Below are 21637 nucleotides of genomic sequence, written 5' to 3'. Positions count from 1 at the left end.
CAATAGTTATGGCGAACATGACTGGAAATCAAACCGACAGTAAGTGCTGGAAACACTCAGCAGGTCAGACAGCATCTGCAAAGAGATAAACAATCACAGTAGCATAACAGTTGGTGCAATCACATCACTGTGCCAGCGATCACCAATTGGGTTTCAATTCCTGGCGCTGCCTGTGAGGAGTTTGTACGTTCTCCCCGTGATTACAGGTTTCCTCTGGGTGTTGCAGTTTCCTCCCACAATACAAAGATGTCCAGGTTAGGGTCAGCAAGTTTTGGTCATGTTATATTGACGCCGGAAGCATGGCCCCCGGCACAATCCTTGATCTGACTTGACCAAAGGACACACTTCACTGTATGACTCAATGTATATGTGACAACTAGAGCTCAAGTTTATCTTTAACTTTTCAGGTCCTAGACCTGGGATCTGACCACAGGCCTGAAACGTTGACAGAGCCGTAGCCTCAGGCTCAGTTCAGCACAGCGCCAAGTAAACGTTGCGGAGTGAGCAGAACTGGCCCAACCCTCATCTCTTGTCCCCACACTCCACAGATGCTGCCTGACCTGCTGAGTATTTTCTGTTTTTATTTCTTAGCCAAGTTTGTTATAATTGATCATGCAGTAGGTTTTCAATTCACAAGCTTTTAACTGAAAGCCTCCCCATTGGAACTGAGGCTGATGCATAACCTAACAGAAAAGCATAATCAGCCTTTGATAAAAACACAGAAACAAGATCTGTAAGATCCCAATGAGGACAACACTTAGCTGAGTTTTCACTGTCTGCTGGAGCTGAAGCCTGTGTTGTGTATGTGTGTGGGTGGGAGGAAGGGGGCTTGTTTTTGCTGTTGTTGTGTTCTGTGTTGTTCTGCCAAGCATTACCCCGCATGCTATGCTGGCACTGCTATGCATGTGGATACTTGTCGGCTGCCCCGAGCACACCTTTGTGTGCTAACGCAAACGAGGTATTTCACTGTTTGATATACACATGACAAATAAACTTGAATCTTGAATGTTTAGATCAAGGTTACGGGGCTTGATTTGAGCCTGACCTGCTGAATTTCTGCAGCATCTGTGCGTTGCTCTAGATTCTGGCATCTGCGCGTTGCTCTAGATTCTGGCATCTGCAGTCCCTCTCGTCTCCACCAGTTTACATAACGCCTTTATTTAGAGACAGCAAGTCTCAAAGAAGGTTGGGTGAAAACAGGGTACTTTGACAAACTTGCTCAGACTTTTACTTGCCCATTAGATTGATTGACAAAACAAATTGGTTGAACGATAAACCATTCTTTAATTCTTCACCAGCTACTAGAAAAAAATGAATGCTATAAATAATATTTAAACTACAGATAGGCATCTAGCAGCTCTCACTGTACACTCAGTGACCACTTTATTAGTTACCGTCTGTGGTCTTCTGCTGCTGTAGCCCATCCACTTCAATGTGTTGTGCATTGAGAAATGCTCTTCTACACACCACTGTTGTAGCACGTGGTTGCTCGAATTACTGTTTCCTTCCTGTCAGCTTTAACCATTCTGTCATTCTCCTTTGGCATCTCTCACTAACACACAGAACTCTCTCTCACTGGATGTTTTTTGATTTTTCTCATTCTCTGTAAACACTAAAGGCTGTTGTGTGTAAGTCCCAGGAGATCAGCAGTTTCTGAGATACTCAAACTGGCACTAATAATCACTCCATGGTCAATGTCACTGAGATCACATTTTTCCCCCATTCTGCTGTTCGGTCTGAACAACAACTGAACCTCCTGACTGTGTCTACATGCTTTTATGCACTGAGTTATTGCCACATGACTGGCTGATTAGATATTTGCATTCATGAGCAGATGTACAGATATACCTAATAAAGTGGCTCTGATTGTATTTGAAAAGAAAAAGTTTTATATGCGATTTTTATCAAAATGTAGGACTCCAGTAAACAGGCCCAACTTAAAACCATGTCCTTGCCACAAAGGTAGATGTGTCCACTGTGCATTTGTACAATTAGCCAACATGCTGCCTCTGAATCACTTATTGTGATTGCAATAAGATTGTACTGAGCATAGCCAACCAGCCCTCTGCTGTGAAGTAGCCGAGCAGCTTTGACTGTTAATATCTTCTGTATACGTATGTAGTGGCAACCTGGCCACACACCAGCTGGTGGTCTGTGGTCGTAACTTGGGATAATGGTGAAATAAAGAGCAATAACTCAAATCGATCTGATCGAAACTAATTTGAAAACACAATTACTACATTGTGAAAATAGTAATGAATGGCATGTATTGTACAGAAAAGTGACACGTTCAAAGCGAACACTCAGGGATGGAAGGAAGTCCTAGTTGTCTGCTCTTCATTAGTCTCGTTGGTTCCTGGAAGCATTCAGTATTATGCTGACTGCACGGGCATCGTTATAGTCAGAACCTGCCAAGAATGGTAGAGAAATTAGAATATTTCCACTCTGCTGCTGCACACACTGCCTATGTTGTTAGTAGTCTCTTGAAACAAACCTCTTACATGATAAAGATGAAGTTAATAACGCTGTCTACCTCGTTGTGGCCCCTGCACTTTCTCTGTAACTGTAAAATCATATTCTACATTCCAGTACTGTTTTCATAAGACTATAAAATATAAGAGCAGAATTAGGCCATTCAGCCCATTGAGTCTGCTGATTTATTATCCCAATCAACTCCACTCTTTCCTTTTCCCTGTAACCTTTGATACCCTAATCAAGAAAGTACCATCCATAGCTGTATGTGGCAATGAATTCCACAGATCTACCACCCTCTTGCTAAAGAAATTCCTCCTCATTTCTGTTCCAAAGGGACATCCTTCTGTTCTGAATCTGTGCCCTCTGGTCCTAGACTCCCCCGCTATTGAACACATCCTCGCCGTATCCACTATATTTAGGCCTTTCATTTTGTAATAACCAATGTACTTGGTGCATGGAATGATCTGGATGGTTGGCACATAAAACAAAAGCTTTTCACAAGACAATAATAAACCAATTATCATCACTCCAGAGTGGACCTTTGTGCCTTTCTCTTCTTGTAAATTGTGCCATAAACTGTAAATCAGGAGGAACAGTTCACTTCTGCCCAGTAGTGTTTGCCTCTCTGCTAGCAGCTGTACTTTGGAAGCAGACACCCAGGAAAAGAGAATGAATCTCGCTTAACCATTGCCATCTCTTGCTCATGTCTGTGCTGTTTCTTGCTTCTGTAGTTTAAACCTAGGTTGTATTTTGATGGCTATCTCATGTCCTTTGTGTGTGTTACAATCAATTGACTGCCAGGGTGGCACACTGCCCAAGCAATAGACTTTACTTACCCTGGTATTTCTGTTGAACTGAGAGCAACTTTCCTCTGGGACTATGTTGTAGGGGATGTAAATGTCGAGGTGATAAAGCTCTGGCCTAGCCCACAATACGATCCGGTCCTCCCCCAGGTCAAGCAGCAATGATCCTGCTGAATCCTGTCGCACAGAGAGAGCTTAAAGTTACAGAATTGCACAACACTGAATCATTTTGCTTGTAGGGTCTGTGGTCATGCTTTGGGAAAGCAATCCAATTTGTCCCTATCTGATGAAGAACTGCTGAGAAGTTTACAGAACCAACCTTTCAGCACTGGGAACAGTTTGTGATTAAAACAAAACTTCATCATTACAGAGAAATTGGGGAAGAGAAAGGCCTGTGGGGAAGAGGGCAGAAAGCCCTGTGGGGCATCACAGTAACAGTGGTTAGCTTGGCATTATTACAGCTCAGGGCGTGGGGAACTCAGAGTTCAATTCTGGTGTCCTCTGTAAGCAAGTTTGTATGTTCCTTCCCGTGTGTGTGTGGGTGCTCCGTTTTCTCCCTGCACTCCAAAGATATACCGGATAGTGGGTTAATTGGTCATTGTAAATTGCCTCATGATTAGGCTTGGGTTAAATTGATGGGTTGCTGGGCGGCATGGCTCGAAAGGCCAGAGGGGCTATTCCACACTGTAGCACTAAGTAAACAAGGACAGAGAGACCTATGGGAGGAGGGTAGGGGAGACCCGCGGGGTGGGGGAGGAGGGAGACCCGTGGGGGGGTGATGGCAGGGAGACCCGCGGTATGGGGGTGGAGGGCAGGGAGATCAGCGGGGTGGGGGGGGTAGGGAGACCCGCGGGGTGGGGAACGCAGGGAGATCCAGGGGTGGTACAGACAGATCCTCCCACATTAAAGAAGGATTCAGTTGAGCACTTGAATCAGTGAACCATCCAGAGCCTATGGTCCATGTGATGGTGAATGTGGTTGGTACAGATAGTACTCAACAGTTGGCATGGATATGGTGGGCCTGAGGGCCCGACTCTCTGCTCCATTTATTTATTTTATTTAGAGATAGAGCACTTTAACAGACTCTTTTGGACCAAAAGGCTTACACCTCCCTTTACATCCATGTGACTAATTAAGCTGTATACCTTTGGACTGTGGGAGGAAACCGGAGCACTCAGAGAAAACTCATCCGGTCACGGAAAGAACGTACAAACTCCTTCCAGACAACGGATGGAAATGAACCCCGGTCGCTGGCGCTGTAATGTGTTACGGTAACCACTACGCAAAGTACTCTATAGCTCTGCAGAATGATGTGGAAGGGTGAAGATCAGGAGTCAGAGTCACACAGCACAGAAACAGGTCTTTCACCCACTCACGAACATGTCATCTCTCCGCACCCCACACACTGGAGAAAACCTACAGACTAACCAAACAAACAGCTTGGGAGAAAACCCATTCTTTAAACAGGGAGAACATGAAAACTCCACGGGAAGTCAGGATTGAACCCGGGTCGCAGAGCTGTGAGTCAATGACCCAGGAGAAACTGAATGACAAAATGGATAAAAGAGCGGTTCAGGCTGGATGAGGGGAACAGGCTTGTGGAAAAATAATGAAAGGGTAAATGCAAGCAGGATTTTTCCACTGAGGCTGGGCGAGACTAGAACTACGGGTCCTGAAGAAGGGTCTCGGCCCAAAACGTCAACTGTTTACTCTTTTCCATCGATGCTGCCTGACCTGCTGAGCCCCCCTAACATTTTGCGTGTGTTACTAGGGGTCATCCATTAAGGTTGAAAAGTGAAATATAAAGGAGAACCTAAGGGAGAACTTCTTCCCTCAGAGGATGGTGTGAGTGTGGAACGGGCAGCCAGAGGAACATTTAAGAGAAATCTGGAAACGTACATGGATGGGAGGGGTATGGAGGGCTATGGTTGAGGTGCTAGTTGATGGGATCAGGCAGTGTAGACTGGGCTGAAAAGCCTGTTTTTGTGCTGTAGTGTTCTATGTCTTTGAACCCCAGTATCTCTGATAATACAGCACTCCCTCAACACTGCAGTAGAGCATCTGCCCTGATCAGTTAAACTGTGGTGCAGACCTGAACTACAAGTTTCAGACTCAGAGATGTTCTTGGACTTAATAAAAACACATCATTAAACTAATGAATACACAAGCCGGCGTTTCGGGCCAAGACCCTTCATCAAGGGTCCTGACGAAGGGTTTAAACCCAAAATTTCAACTGTTTATTCCTCTGCATAGATGCTGCCTGACCTGCTGAGTTCCTCCAGCATTTTGTGTGTGTTGCTCTGGATTTCCAGCATCTGCAGAATGTCTTATTTATCACTAATCTGATACAGGAGTTTTATGTAGAGCAGACACGATGGGCCAAATGGCCTAATTCTGCTCCCATGTCTTATGATTTAATATTCTATGCAGAACTGGCCTTTTCACCATTAAATCTGGTTACAAATTGATTTAAATAATTATTATCCTTACTCTTAACTGCTTAATCTTGGCTGTGAAGTGTCAGAGAATTCCTTGCCATCTCAAAAACACAACAATCAGGAAATCTAATACTAACCACTTTTGGCAAGGAAACGTTTGCTACCAGAAAGCTGGGGTGCTGGTTTGCGGGCTCAGCCACTATTGTATATTCCGGTTCCACACAAGTGCTGCCAGAATAGAGAGAATTTAGTTAATAGTCATATAACAACACACATTCCTCACAGGAACATTGATTTTTCTTACTTCTGTAATTTCTCTCCCTCCTTCTCTTTTCCCTTTCCACATTCTGACTCCCCTCTCACACTTTCTCTTCTCCTCACCTGCCCACCTCCTCCCGCTAGTGCCCCTCCTCCTTCCCTCTCTTCTATGGTCCACTCTCCTCTCCTATCAGATTCCTTCTTCAGCAGCCTTTAGCGTTCCCACCTTTCATCTCTCAGCTTTTCACTTCATCACCCTTCCCTATGCATTTATCTCCTCCCCCCCCCCCCCCCCATCTTCTTATTCTGGCTTCTGCCTTCTTCCTTTCCAGTTCCGATGAAGGATCTCAGCTCGAAACACTTATTCCCACTCCACAGATGCTGCCTGACCTGCTGAGTTCCTTCAGCACTTTGTGTGTGTTCCTCACAAACATTCTAACTGCGTGTGCATGAAAGCAAATCCCCAGGCCTGGCTGAATTGAGAATCTGCTACCATGGGGTACTTCACATACACGGTTCTAGTGTAGAGACCCACAGCACCGAAACAGGCCCTTCAGCACCTCCTGTCTGTACTGAACATCAACCACCCTGGGGCATTTTGAGGGAAACTCATGCAGTCAGAGGGAGAACGTGCAAACTCCACACAGGCTTCACATGAGCTCAGGACTGAACCCAGGTTGCTGGAACTGTAGGTGGCTGTTCACCTGACTAGTAATCACCATCTCCTACTCAGAAGAAACATAAAGCACCCTTACCTTTCTACTTCTGATACAAGAGGCTTTGTGTCACTTTCTAGGGACTGGGTGCTGGTGAAGTAAAATAGGATGATTGGTGTTTAGTGATTACACAGTGTTGGATTTGATGCAACATTTTTAAAATAGCTTAATCTTCATATAAAAAACAGAATGTGCAGCAGTTGTACAACCTCACCTCCAGCTATTCCTTTTCTCTGTATGCTATCAGGTCATGGGGAAAGGGGGAGGTAGGAAAGAACCAATGACAAGAGGTTTCTCCTATACTTTTATCATTTGCACAGAATGGTAAAACTCCAATAATCTGCTAAGTGATCGTTTGGAAATCTTGGTAATTTGGCATCTAGTGCTGATTCCCAAATTCCCTTTAAAATAAAAGGCCCCCGTTCACATCTCCACCATCCCCATGACACAGGCTCCTTTCGATACTCCTTGACACGCTGGTCCCTGATCTCACACTCCCTAAAGCACACCAGGCTTGCTGGAAAATTTAAAGATAAAGATTAGCTTTGTTTTTCACATGCACATCAAAACATACAAGAATGTTGCTAGGACTTGACCTGAATTATAGGGAAAGATTAAGTTTGTTAGGACTTTATTCCATAGAGTGTAGAAGAATGAAGGGAGATTTGATAGGGGTATACAAAATTATGAGGGTTATAAATGCAAGCTGAGGCTGGGTGATGACTAGAGGTCATGGGTTAAGGGTGAAAGGTGAAACATTTCAGGGGAACACAAGGGGAAATTTTTCACTCAGAGGGTGGAATGAGCTGCCAGTGGAAGTGGAGGATGAAGGATTCGATTTCAACATTTAAGAGAAATTTGGATAAGTACATGGATAGGAGAGGTATGGAGGACGATGGTCTGGGTGCAGGTCAATGGAACCAGGCAGATCAATAGTTTGGCACAGACTAGATGCTTCTGTGCTGTAGTGTTCTATGACCCTACAATATAGAGTGAAATGCATCATTTGCGTCAATGATACACGGTCTGAGATGCCCTGGGGGCAGCCTGCAAGTGTTGCCATGCCTCTATGTGAACATAGCATGTCCACAACTTGTTAACCCCAACCTGTATATCTTTGGATTGTGGAAGGAAACCAGAGTACCCAGAGGAAACCCACACAGTCTCAGGGAGAAAGTACAAACTCCTTACAGACAGCAGCAGGAATTTATTATACTATTGCATAACTTCTTAAAAAAGGTGAGGTTTATTAATAAATATTGTGTTATATAAATCAGTGGTAATCAACTTGATCCTGAATATGAAAAGGGAATTGAGTCCAGAAAATCTGTCAGTACAGCATCACAAACTTGAAGATTAATGGAGTTTTACTGCATTGCGCTATTTAATAAATCCATACTACCATAAATTTACTAAAGATGTGAAAGATGCTGCTTAAGATGAGTTTTATTTTCTTTGTGCATTACCTGGATTTCAGTTCCTGGATGATAGGTTTTGATTTTGTTCTAATGTTCTGTTCTGCTACAGATCCCAGAAATTTCCTGTTTTTCAACATTCGCCATTCTAGGAAGGAACAAAATTGTTACTGACTGCAATAACATAGAGGGAACACCTTTTATCACTGGAGTTTAGACCCAGATATGGGAACTTGTATTTTTTTAATTTATAAATACAGCACAGTAACAGGCTCTTTAGGCCAATGACCCTGCACCATCCTATTACACGTGACCAATTAATCTACTAGCTCATATATCTTTGGAACGAGGGAGGAAACTCACGTGGTCACGGAGAGAACATACAAATACCTTATGGACAGCGCCGGGAACTGGCACTAATAGTTACACTGCTGTACAACCCAAACTGGAATATTGGAGTTCAGCCAGAAGAAATAAGATAGCCCTGATAATTCCAGTGTTGTGTGCAGCAGTGTGCAATTGTTTCTTTCTTTGACCTGGTGGGGGGGGGGGGGGAGAGAGAGAAAAAAAGAGAGAGAGAGAGAGAGAGAGAGGGGGGGGGGGGAGGGAGAGAGAGAGGGAGTGAGAGAGAGAGAGAGAGAGAGAGAGAGAGAGCTTATGGCATGTCAAAGTGCTGGGTTAGATCATGGTCTCACCAGCATGCAAGCAAGCTTTGTGATTGCTTGCATGCTGGTGGTGAGGGGGGGGCTGATGCTTCCTGCTGGAATAAGTGGGGGGAGGGGGGAGAGAGGAGGGCTGATGCTTTGCTGTTGCTTGTGCGTGGGGGGGGCTTAGGGGCTCTAAAATTTTTCTGTCATTCATTCTCTGGGGTTTTTCTTCTGTCTCGAGGACGTCTGCAAAGAGAAAGAATTTCAGGTTGTATACCATATACATTCTCTGATATTAAATGGAACCATTTCAACCTAGGGTGATTTCAGAAAAGATTTAAGATGACTTGCATCTTCATCTCTAGATAAAGGCGGAGAAGAGATGGTAGAGAAAATTTACCCATTTTGATGGCTGCATGAAGTTGTGTGTAAACCCTGGATATGCAAGCATTTAGGTGTCAATATCTATTGATGTTCTAACCACTACGTGTTACAAAGACTGGGTCTGATCCCCATGCTGCAGGACATTCCAATCAGTTGGGCTGTACCGTAGCCACATGTATCTCATTGAAAAGTTTGTGCAGAACATCTTAGAGCACAAATTGAAAAAATTGCTTATCATTGTCCCATGTACAGTCGGCCCTCCTTATCCGCGGGGGATTGGTTCCAGGACCCCCCGCGGAGACCAAAATTCGCGGATGTTCAGTCCCTTATTTAACATGTATCAGTGCGGTGGTCTTTAGGAACCGGCGGGACCCCGGACTTTATTTAACATGTTCCGTGCAGTGGACATTAGGACTTGGCGGCGCAGCTCTGAATCCACAGTGTTTCTTTTCACAAAAATAATCACGATTGCGATTGAAAAGAAGGTGTAAGTAATAAAGCGATTAGAAAGAGGTGAAACACCATCAGTCATTGGAAAAGTGTTAGGCTACAGTCGGTCAACGATCGGAACAATTTTAATGGAGCATGTGAAAGGCCCTGCCCCGATGAAAACCACAATTATTACTAAGCAACGCAGTGGTTTAATTATTGAAATACGTATGTTTCTTAAGTGTTTTATATGCATAGAAAGGTAAAATATGTACTATATACTAAGAAAAACGTTTGACTAACTGACGCTAAATAATATCGGATGTACTTGGTCTGATTTCAAATCCGACTTAAAGACGGACTCAGGAATGGAATTCATTCATAACCTGGGGACTGCCTGTACTTTTAAATCTTTTCTAGATTACTTATAATACCTAATACAATGTAAATGTTATGTAAATAGTTGTTATACTGTATTGTTTAGGGAATAATGACAAGAAAAAATAGCCTGTACATGCTCAAGCAATGAGTGCTGGAGAGAGAACTTCTGGGTTTTCCCGATCCGCGGTTGGTTGAATCCGCACATACGGAATCCGAGGCTAAGGAGGGCCGACTGTATCAAGGTATGGTGAAAAACTCGCCACACATACTGTTTATATGGATCGGCGTAAGAGTAAACAATAACAGCGTGGAGATTGTTTCAGTTATAGAGAAAGCGCAGTGTAAGTAGACAATAAGGTGCAAGGTCTTAATGAGGAAGATGGTGGGATAAAGATTCCTTGCAAGAGAGTGGGTCATGGAAGAAAGGGAAGGAGGAGAGACATCGGGGGTGGGGGGAAGGGGTAATATATCATGTGCTGTGAATAACAATCATTCAGGCCATGCTCTCTTCTCACTACTACCATTGTGCAGGAGGAACAGGAGCCTTAGGTCACACAGCACCAGATTCAGGAACAGTTATTACCTTACAACTATCAGACTTCTGAACCAGTGTGGATAACTTTACTCACCTAAACTCTGAACACAACCTAAAGACTCATTTTCAAAGACTCTACAATCATGTTCTCAATTTTTTTAAATTTAATTTTTATTATTCACACAATTTGTCTTCTTTTGCACATTGGTTATTTGTCAGTCTTTAAGTAGTTTTTCATAAATTCTATTGTATTTCTTTATATTCCTGTAAATGCCTGCAAGAAAATTAATCTCAAGGTAGTATATGGTGACATGCATGTTCCTTGATAATAGTTTTACCTTGAATGAATGAACGTACCATACATTCATGAATGAAGTTTATTCTTCTGGGAAAAAAAATCATTAAATGCGCTGAGGAATGTCACACTTTGGTTAGGAGGCTCCAAGAAGTGGATCAGCAAGTAATGGTTTATTTAAAAGCTTAGTCCAGCAAGAAATCTTAAAAAACTTGAGGACAATCTAAAAATTCCTACCTCTGGAAAGCTCCAAATTATACTTGTTTTCTAATCCTTCAAACCCAATAGTAATAAAGAATTCCATGAAGAGTTTATTGTTCTGTATGAAAAAATATAAAAAATTAATATTAAATTTCTTGCCCTACATTAAAAGACTTGCATTTATATAATGCTTTTCAAGAACCCAGGACACCTAGTGCACTTTACTATGAAAAGAGAACTTACAACATAGAAACATGACAGCTACTTTGCACACAACAGTTTCTTACAAAGCGCAATGTGATTAAAGCCAGATAATGTGTTGGTTTGGGTTGAGAACACAAGATGAGTTCTGCAGAATTTAAGCTATGTGATCTTTAACCGAGAGAACAGGTCATTTGAAGATCATTTGAAACTACAATGGCATACTTCTGAAGTATTCCAACAGTTATCAAGGATGTTGGAATGTCTTGACATTTATGAAAGATCCATGTGAGCAGGGGGCAAGTGGGTCTAGTGAGTTGGTGAGCCCAGAGTTCGAGGTCCTGTCATTGGCCAGTCTGGGGTTTGATACTGAAGGTCGATTGTAATTCTGGAGGTCAAAGCCCAATGGCAAAAGTCTGGAGATTGGAGGCTTGGAGTTGGAAGACCGTCTTCATGTGTGGGTGGGAGGTTAGGGTCTTTTTTTGCTGTTGTTTTGTTCCCTGTTGTGTTTTGTGTTGTTCTGCCAAGCACAGTGGGCGCGCAGATGAATAATGCCCACTGAGAACAAGGCCCAAACCATTGAATGTGTGACAACACTTGTGGGTTACCCCCCCCCCCCAGCACATCGTTGGGTGTGTTGATTGTTAATGCAAACAACACATTTCATTGACTGTTTCAATGTACATGTGATAAATAAATCTAAATCTAAAACTAGTCAAAGTAAATATGTGCCTTGATAACTCCCATAATTAATAACTTCATAGCGAACTGCATCATCCACATAGGACACTAGGCAAGTACAAAAAACCCTGTCAGAGCCTGCAGTGATAAAGGTTACAACGTGCAACAACGGGATTTACCATGTTATCTGAAAGATACACTGCACTGATGAAACAGACTGGTTAACTACAAAGACTAACATCTAAACTCTTGTGATTGCACCATTTTCAATACTACTGGCTTTGCTGATAGTAAATTGGATCACAATGACAAGGGTACTGCATGTGCAATGTACTGTTTGGCTATAAAGATACATTAGCGTTAATCTGTCAGCGTCATCTCCAGTATTTTGCATTAACTTTTGTATACAATCAGTCTATGAATATAGGCTATTTAAACCTACTGAATAGTTAAAGTCCTTGATAGAGCGGATGTGGAGAGGATGTTTTCTATGGAGTGAGAGTCTAAGACCAGAGGACGTAGCCTCAGAATAGAGGGCTGTCCTTTTAGAACAGAGATGAGGAGGAATCTCTTTATCAGAGAGTGGTGAACCTGTGGAATTTGTTGCCACAGGCAGCTGTAAAGGCTAAGACTTTATGTATATTTAAGGCAGAGGTTGATAGATTCTTCATTAGCCAGGGCAGGAAGGGATAGGGGGGGAAGGCAGATTGGGGATGGGAGAAAAAATGGATCAGCCATGATGAAATAGTGCAGCAGACTCAATGGGCCAAATGGCCAAATTCTGCTCCTATATCTTATGGTCTAAAATAAGCAATTATGAATCTTAATTAAATTACAGCACTCTAGTGCATTCAAACACTGAGCTTTAAGTTAGCCAGCTTAATTGCCGTTTGGTGCAGGAGGTTTTCTTTTAGATGTGTGTAAATTGAGTGTGTGTCTTCAGGCTCCTGTACCTCCTCATTGATGGGAGCAATGAAACAATGGCATGTCCTGGATAATGGTGGTGCTTAATGATGGATGCCACCTTTTTGAAACATCCTCTTTGAAGGCGTCCAGATTCTGGGGAGGCTAGTGCCTATGATGGAGCTGGTTGGGTTTACAACTTCCTGCAGCTTTTTCCAATCCTCTGCAGTGGCCCCTCCATGCCAGAGGGTGATGCAGCCAGTTAGAATGCTCTTCACGGTACATCTGTAGACATTTGCGAGCATCTTTGGTGACATACCAATTCTCCTCAAGCTCCTAATGAAGCAGAGCCCCTGTAATGCCTTCTTTGTAATTACATCAATATGTAGGGCCCAAGATAGATCCTCAGAGATGTTGACATCCAGGAACTTGAAACTGCTCACCCTTTCCATTTCTGACCCCTTTAATGAGGACTGATGTGTGTTCCCTCAAAACTTCCCCTTCAAGTTCACAATTATCTCCTTGCTCTTACTGACGTTAAGCGTAGGGTTGTTGCTGCGACACCAATCAACTCGCTCCTGTACGCCTCCTCATCAGTATTTCAAATTCTGCCAACAATAGTTGTGTCATCGTAACATTTATAGATGGTGTTTGAGCTATGCCTAGGCAGACAAATGTGGGTGTACAGAGAGTAGAGCAGTGGACTAAACACACATCCTTCAAGTGCGCCAGCGTTGATGTCAGCGAGGAGATGTTATTCCTGATCTGCACGGACTGTGGTCTCCTGGGTGAGGAAGTCAAGGAACCAGTTTCAGGGAGAGGTATAGAGGTCCAGGTTTTGGAGTTTGTTGATTAGAACTGAGGGTATGATTGCGTTGAACACTGAACTGTAGTCAATCAACAGCAACCTCGGAGGGGCCGCTGTTCTTGGTGATGTTATCAAAATTCTGAGATTTATGGATTGGACTGTAGTTCACACCAACAGTAGTTCACGTTGGCCTCTTTCAGTTCTATTTTTTTGGAGTTCTCGCCCATTCTTTCTTGTTGCCGATTGGCAGGCTGGGGGGCTTTGGGTTTGATGTTCCTGTTGTTTCTCCATGTGGGTGATCTGATAGTTTTTGTGCAGGGGTGGGGGGTGGTTTGGGGGGATTGCAAGCTTTTGTTTTGTTTTTTATGTGGGGGGGGTGGAATTGATGTCTGTTCTTTCAACAACTTCTAAGGTTTTCTGTATTTTATGGATAGCTGGAGAAGACAAATCTCAGAGCTGTATTCTGCATGCATACTTTAGATCTTTGAAGTTTTGAGTCTTATGTAAGTATTACTATTGTCCAGGTGATCCAAGGCCAAGTGAAGATCCCACAAGGTTGCATCCGCTGTAGACCTATTGTGGAAATTGCCAAATTGCAGTTGAACAACCTCTCAAAGCACTTCATCACTGTAGATGTGAGTGCCACAGGGCAATAGTCGTTGAAGCAGCTCTCCCTGCTCTTCTAGGGTACTGATATGATTGTTGCCCTTTTGAAGCAAGTGGGAAGCTCTGACTGCAGCAGTGAGAGATTGAAGATGTCCTTGAACATTCCCAATGATTGGTTGGCGCATGTTTTCAGAGCCTACCAGGAACATCATCAGAGCCTGGCACTCTTTAAAGGTTCACCCTCTTGAATGATGCTCTGACGTCAGCCTCCAAGCGAGATCACAGGGTCACCAGATTTGTCAGAGGTGTAGCTTTATTCTCCCTTTCAGAACCTGCAAAATAGGATAGGTTTCGCTTTGTGGGAAGTAATGGCCTGCAAACCCTACCAGAGCTGACGCACATCCAATTCCATCACTAACCTCAACTGCAATTGTTTCTTCACCCTTACAATAGAATTAAAATAGTAGGTTTTAATCCTGGACTTTTGTATAGTTCTGGATCACTACAGGTCTATCCATCAGCAAACTATGAATCAGACAGACAGACAGACATACATTATTGATCCTGAGGGAAATTGGGTTTCATTACAGCCACACCAACCAAGAATAGTGAAGAAATATAGCAATACAAAACCATAAATAATTAAATAATAATAAGTTAGTCATGCCAAGTGGAAATAAGAATAAGAATCTCCTGGTTTATTCATGGCTTTTGGTTTGGGTATTCTGGTATGTTCTTGAATGCACACAATAATCTACATAGGTATTGATGAAGTCAGTGACAACTGTGGCATATTCATTCACTCGAAGATGAATTCCTGAATACCGTCCAGTCTAGTGACTCAAAGCAGTCCTGTAAGTGCTCCTTCGCCTTCCTTAACCATACCTTCTTGGTCCTCATCACTGGTGCTGCGGTCATTAGTCTCTACCTATGCGCTGGGAGTAGAAGTACAGACAGGTGAGTGGACTTTCCAAAGTGTGAGCGCAGGATGGCACAGTAAGCATTCTTGATGATGATATAACAGTAGTCCAGAGTGTTGGCTCCTTTTGGTTCCACGGGTGATATGCTGGTGGTAGATGTACAGAGATTTCTTCACGCTGGCCCAGTTGAAATCTCCCACGATAGGAATGGCTTCAGGATGCGCAGTTTCATGCCTGCTGATTACATTGTTGAACTCCTTCAGTGCCTGTCTGACGTGGGCCTGAAGTGGAATGTACACTGCTACCAGGATGATGGCAGAAAACTCCCTCGGCAGATAAATGGACGACATTTGACCACTATATGTTCCAGGTCAGGTGAGCAGGATTGAGACAGATCTGCACCACGATGAGTTATTCATAAAGTATACTCTGCCTCCTCTGCCTTTAAAAGACTGAATTGTCTTGTCTTTGCAAATAGTGAAGCCACTGAGCTGCAGTGCTGTGTCCGAAATTGCTGGTGTGAACCACGTTTCCATAAAGCAAAGTGCACAGCAGTCACTGATGTCCCCATAGTAGAGCAATCTTGCTTTGAGGTCTTCTATCTTAGTTTCCAGAGACTGGACGTTTGCCAGCAGGATAATCATGAGTGGAAGTCTAAAGCCTCTGTGTTTTAATTGTACTTGTAGACCATACCCTTTTCAATTTTCCTAAATGGGAACTGCACTCATGAGCTGAGACTACCATCCAAGGGTTGTCAATTTTGAGCATCGATAGATACTTAAAATGTCTTAAAATAATGTTGCTTACTGAAGTACCTATGGGTGTCAGGGTGGATTTCAGCTGTAGTCCTAAATAGGAATATTTAATGATTCCCATTGGAGCTACGTGCAAATAGTCGCCACTTAATGACGCCATCTTGCCAGAAGACCACAATGTTCAGCAGAACAAGCAGCAACAATAACAGAACAATATCAACATAACAACAGTAAAACAAGCCCCATTCCTCCTTCCCACCCACACACAGACAGTCTTCCCACCCCAAGTCAGTCAATCTCCATCTTCAATATAGAGTATTGACAACACTGAGACAGTCAATGTGTTTGTGGTGGGGACAATAGACAATAGGTGCAGTAGGCCATTCAGTCCTTCGAGCCAGCACTGCCATTCACTGTGATCATGGCTGATCACCACAGTCAGGACCCTGTTCCTGCCTTCTACCCATATCCCTTGACACCACTATCTTTAAGAGCTCTATCTAACTCTTTCTTGAAAGCATCCAGAGAATTGGCCTCCACTGCCTTCTGAGACAGACCATTCCACAGATCCACAACTCTCTGGGTGAAAAAGTTTTTCCTCAACTCTGTTCTAAATGGCCTGCCCTTTATTCTTAAACTGTGGCCTCTGGTTCTGGACTCCCCCAACATTGGGAACATGTTTCCTGCCTCTAGCGTATCCAATCCCTTAATAATCTTACATGTTTCAATCAGATCCCCTCTCATCCTTCTAAATTGCAGTGTATACAAGCCCAATCGCTCCAATCTTTCAACATATGACAGTCCCATCATCCCGGGAATTAACCTCGTGAACCTACGCTGCACTCCTTCAATAGCAAGAATGTCCTTCCTCAAACTTGGAGACCAAAACTGCACACAATACTCCAGGTGTTGTCTCACCAGGGCCCTGTACAACTGCAGAAGGACCTCTTTGCTCCTATACTCAACTCCCCTTGTTATGAAGGCCAACATGCCATTAGCTTTCTTCACTGCCTGCTGTACCTGCATACTTACTTTCAGTGACTGATGAACAAGGACACCTAGATCTCGTTGTTTGTGTTAGAAAACTGTCTACTTAGAGTGGGGAAACAAACAATAGCAGCTTCGCTCAATAAATGCAGAGTTGTTGTTCCAGAAAATTGCAGTAAGTACAGCCCCATATACCCTTCATGGCCACTTTATAAGGTAAATCTGTACACCGGCTCATTAATGCAAATATCTAATTAGCCAATCATGTGGCAGCAGCTTAATTCATAAAAGCATGCTGACATGGTCAAGAGGTTCAGTTGTTGTTCAGCCCAAACTTCAGAATGGGGAAGAAATGTGACTTTGACCATTGAATGATTGTTGGTCCCACACAGGGTGGTTTGAGTATCTCAGAAACTGCTGATCTCCAGGGATTTTCATGTACAACAGTCTCTAGAGTTCACAGTGAATGGTGCAAAAACCAAACAAAAAAAAATCCAGTGAATGGCAGTTCTGTGGGTGAAAACGCCTTGTTAATAGGAGAGGTCAGAGGAGAATGGCCAGACTGATTTAAGCTGACAGTAACTCAGATAACCACATCTTACAACAGTGATGTGCAGAAGAACATCTCTGAATGCACAACACGTTGAACCTTGTAGTGGATGGGCTACAGCAACTGAAGACCATGAACATATATTCAGTGGTCCATTTATTAGGTACAGGTGTACCCTATCAGAGTATAAATTCTGTGCATATTATCAATCACAGACACTCACAGCAGTCAAGACACCAAACCTGATTGACAATGAAATTTCCATTCTGGGAAGTTATACTGTGGAACTGTGTGTGGCCATTCACAAATTGTGATGAACATTGACCTCTGGACTATTGCTTCACTGGCGTAATTATTACTCATGCATCGGTAAAATGAAAAACAAGTGCTTGATACTGGAAATGTGAGTTATATCCTACCTGAATTTTGTTGTAAAATTTAGAATTGATGACAATGTCATATGCAGTACATCCATTATCACCTGCAAAATAAAAACAATTTAAATACCACATAAAAAAACACAAAATGCTGGCAGAACTCAGCAGGCCAGACAGCATCTATGGGAGGAGGTAATAACGACGTTTCGGGCCGAAACCCTTCATCAGGAGTGAAGTAACATGGAATGGTCGAGGGGGGATAAGAAGTGGGGGATAAAGTAGAGAGCTAGGAAGTGATAGGCTGGAGGGAAATGGGCTAGGGGAAGGTGGAGAATTATGGGAAATAAAAGAGAAAGCAAGGTAGGGCTGGGGGGAGAGATTATAGTGAGGGGGGAAAAGAGAGAGAAAGAGAACCAGACTAAAATAATAGATAGGGATGGGGGTAAGAGGGGGGCAGGGGTATCAACGGAGGTCTGTGAGTTGGATGTTCATGCCGGCAGGAAGGAGGCTACCTAGGCGGGAGATAAGGTATTGCTCCATCGACCTGCGTGTGGCCTCATCTTGACGGTAGTGGAGGCTATGGACAGACATGTCGGAGTGGGAGTGGTCTGCGGAATTAAAGTGTGTGGCCACAGGGAGATCCTGCCACTGCTGGAGGACCGAGCGCCGGTGTTCGGCGAAATGGTCTCCCAGTCTGCGGCGGGTCTCCCCAATGTATAAATGGCCACATCGGGAGCACCGGATACAGTATATCACCCCAGTTGACTCGCAGGTGAAGTGGTGCCTCACCTGAAAGGACTGTCTGGGGCCTGGGATGGTGGTGAGGGAAGAAGTGTGGGGGCAGGTGTAGCACTTCTTCCGTTTGCAGGGATGAGTGCCCGGAGGGAGGTCCGTGGGGAGGGATGGGGGGGATGAATGGACAAGGGAGTCGCGTAGGGAGCGATTCCTGCAGAAAGCCGAGAATGGGGGAGAGGGGAAGATGTGGCTGGTGGTGGGAGCCAAGAGTGGGGGGGGGGGAGGGGAAGATGTGGCTGGTGGTGGGAGCCGAGAGTGGGGGGGGAGGGGAAGATGTGGCTGGTGCCGAGAGTGGGGGGGGGAGGGGAAGATGTGGCTGGTGCTGAGAGTGGGGGGGAGGTGTTGCCTTTAAATATCACATAGTTGCTTCTTTCCCAATAATTTGTTTTTGCCCCGATGTTACATGGAAAGATTCAAAAGGTTATGACTTTCGTCTCTGGAGTGTAGGAGAATGAGGGGAGATTTGATAGGGCTCTACAAAATTATGAGGGTTATAGATAGGGTAAATGCAAGCAGCCTTTCTCCACTGAGTTAGGGCGAGACTAGAACTAGAGGCTGTAGGTTTAAGGGTGAATGATGAAATGCTTTAAGTGGAATCTAATGAGAACTTCTTCACTCAGAGGGTGGAATAAGCTGCCAGTAGAAGTGGTGAATGTGGGTTCAACTGCAACATTTAAGTGAAGCCTGGACAAGTCAATGGATGGGAGAGGCACGTAGGGGTATGGTCCAGATGTGGGTCGATGGGACTAGACAGAGTAACAGTTCAACACAGTTTGCGGGGTGCAAATAGCCTACTTCTGTGCTACACACACAAAATGTTAGGGGGACTCAGCAGGTCATGCAGCATCACTGGAGGAGAATAAAGAGCTTTCATCAGGACTAGAAAGGAAGGGGAAGAAGCCAGAATGATTCTGGGCTTTAGTGCTCTATGACTCATGTCACACTGACACACTCCTCCTCTTTAATAGCTGCCACTAGCATGTTGGCTGGGCTTACCATACAGGATTGGCCATGGGGCAGGAAATTAATAATCTCCATGTCCAATGCTGCCCTAGTCTGAAGGAGACACTGAACTCAGCACAAACCTACGACTGACTCTGGGATCTCCTCGAGCTGCAGACTGTGGCCATACTGAAAGGCTGGGAGGAGAGGAGAGTGTTTATTCAATATCAACTTTTTCTGCCTGTCCTGTTGCACCAATACCTACTGTTGTCAACTTCGGCATGAGGTTCACCGAGGCTCATGGGAATCCGGTATCCTGAAGGATCTTCTGATTCCAACAAGGTCACTAAGTCCTCCTCAGACAAATCTGGAGGAGGTGGGATTTCATCGGACTTGCAAACGTTAACGAAAACCTTCTCGCTGCTTCTCGTCTTTGTCTTCACACAGAATCCTGTGAAAAGGTGATTTATTTTGTAAAGTAATTTCCATCAGTACAAGCCATCTGAATCAAAAGACTTCCCTTTACCACTACAACCATACCATAAGACTATAAGACACAAGAGCAGAATCAGGCCATTTGGCCCATTGAGCCTGCTTCACAATTCCATCATGGCTCTTTTATTATCCCTTTCAATCTCTTGCCTTCTTTCCATAACCTTTGATGCTCTTACTAATCAAGAACCTGTCAATATACCCAATGACTTGGTCTCCACAGCCATCTGTTGTAAAGAAGTCCATAGATTCACCACCCTCTGGCTACAAAAATTCCTCCTTATCTCCTTTCTAAAGGGACGAACGTATTCTGCTGTTGAGCCCTCTGGTTCTAGATTCCCTCACTATAGAAAACATCATCTCAATGTCTACTCTATCCAGGCCTTTCAATATTCAGTAGGTTTCAGTGAGATCCACCCTCATTCTTCTAAACTCCAGCAAGCAGCCTAGAGCCATCAGATACTCCTCATATGTTAAACTTTGCATTTCAGGGATCACTTTTATGAGCATCTTCTGGACTCTAAAGTCTACAGCAGACGTAATTCCAAGCTCTAGAATTCCCTCCCAAATCCCTCTACACCTATCCGTCCTTTAAACCTTCCTCATTCATGAGAAAAGTCAGGGAGGGTGGGCGACTTGTAGCTTTTTGTGCATCTCTTGAGTGAGACTGCAATCCACAACCATTTGCCAAAGAGATGTCAGTGATTAATAACAGATTATTTTACCATACCAACAAATAGAAAAGTTAAGGGAAGGTTAAATAACGTGTACATGCCAATTCTATGAATTTGTTGATCATCCTTACCTGGCTGTGGTCTGATCTGCTTAGATTCTTGTGTTGCTGGAAGTTTACTCTGCATCTCTTTTGCAGCCTATCGAGGAGAAAGAAAATCAGAAAGCAAATGCTTTTCTGTAAATAATACTGAACTGCTGAATGCTTTTACACAGTACGCAGGCTTTAATATATACTGTCCGGGCTGGACTTGCATGTCTACGTTTTAAGACTACATTGCCATTCTTACCCTATTTCAAATTCCCAGGCTTGTAGAATCAATGGCAGTTTTTTTACGTGATCTAAAGCTGGCACTCTGCACAAGGAAGCACGTAAGATGGACAACTATGCTTACCTGGAGTAGCAATTGTTCATACAGTGCATCCTCGTCCTGCATCTCAGCTGACAGCAGCTTTTGTCTGTTGTCGCTGTCATGGTCCAACTTGTAAAGCCCAGGAAGAACTGTCAATAATCACCAGATGAGTATCAAAGCCTATCAACATTTTCAGGAAAAAGCACACAAAAACATGAGTTTAATCATGCTTTAGTTTGTATCCATGATGCATAACTCTTCTACTGAGAGTTGTGTCTTTGCTCAATACAATACAATCTCAGAGATCAATCACTGCCTGTAAAGTGCTAGTAGAGCCAGTGCAAGATTAAGGACCAGAGTCTTTGAAGCTCTGCAGATCCAAACAAAACTTTTGGTATATAGAGCAATCATTCTTCCTACATTACAGTATGGAGCCAAAACATGGACCACCTAGATTCAAGATTCAGAGTACATTTATTATCAAAGTATACAACCCTGAGATTCATTTTCCCCACACATGGCCACAAAACAAAGAAGCCATGGAACCCATTCAAAGAA

At 43.7% G+C, this 21637-nt stretch overlaps 1 protein-coding gene across 1 annotated transcript; it reads right to left on the bottom strand.

Moving 5' to 3' along the window:
- Positions 1–1264: 1264 nt before the first annotated feature.
- On the bottom strand, positions 1265–21201 carry pih1d1 (PIH1 domain containing 1). Its single transcript, XM_073033604.1, is given in 11 exon segments — positions 1265–2408; positions 3312–3455; positions 5854–5944; positions 6730–6780; positions 8157–8253; positions 11014–11095; positions 17808–17869; positions 19768–19953; positions 20800–20866; positions 21122–21183; positions 21186–21201. Coding segments are annotated over 11 exon segments (894 nt in total). The 3' UTR covers positions 1265–2372.
- Positions 21202–21637: the final 436 nt, after the last annotated feature.

Source organism: Hemitrygon akajei, chromosome 31, assembly GCF_048418815.1.
Source record: "Hemitrygon akajei chromosome 31, sHemAka1.3, whole genome shotgun sequence".
Classification (NCBI taxonomy): Eukaryota; Metazoa; Chordata; class Chondrichthyes; order Myliobatiformes; family Dasyatidae; genus Hemitrygon; species Hemitrygon akajei.
Note: the sequence above shows the minus strand (reverse complement) of the source record. Positions and strands in the feature narration are given on the sequence as shown.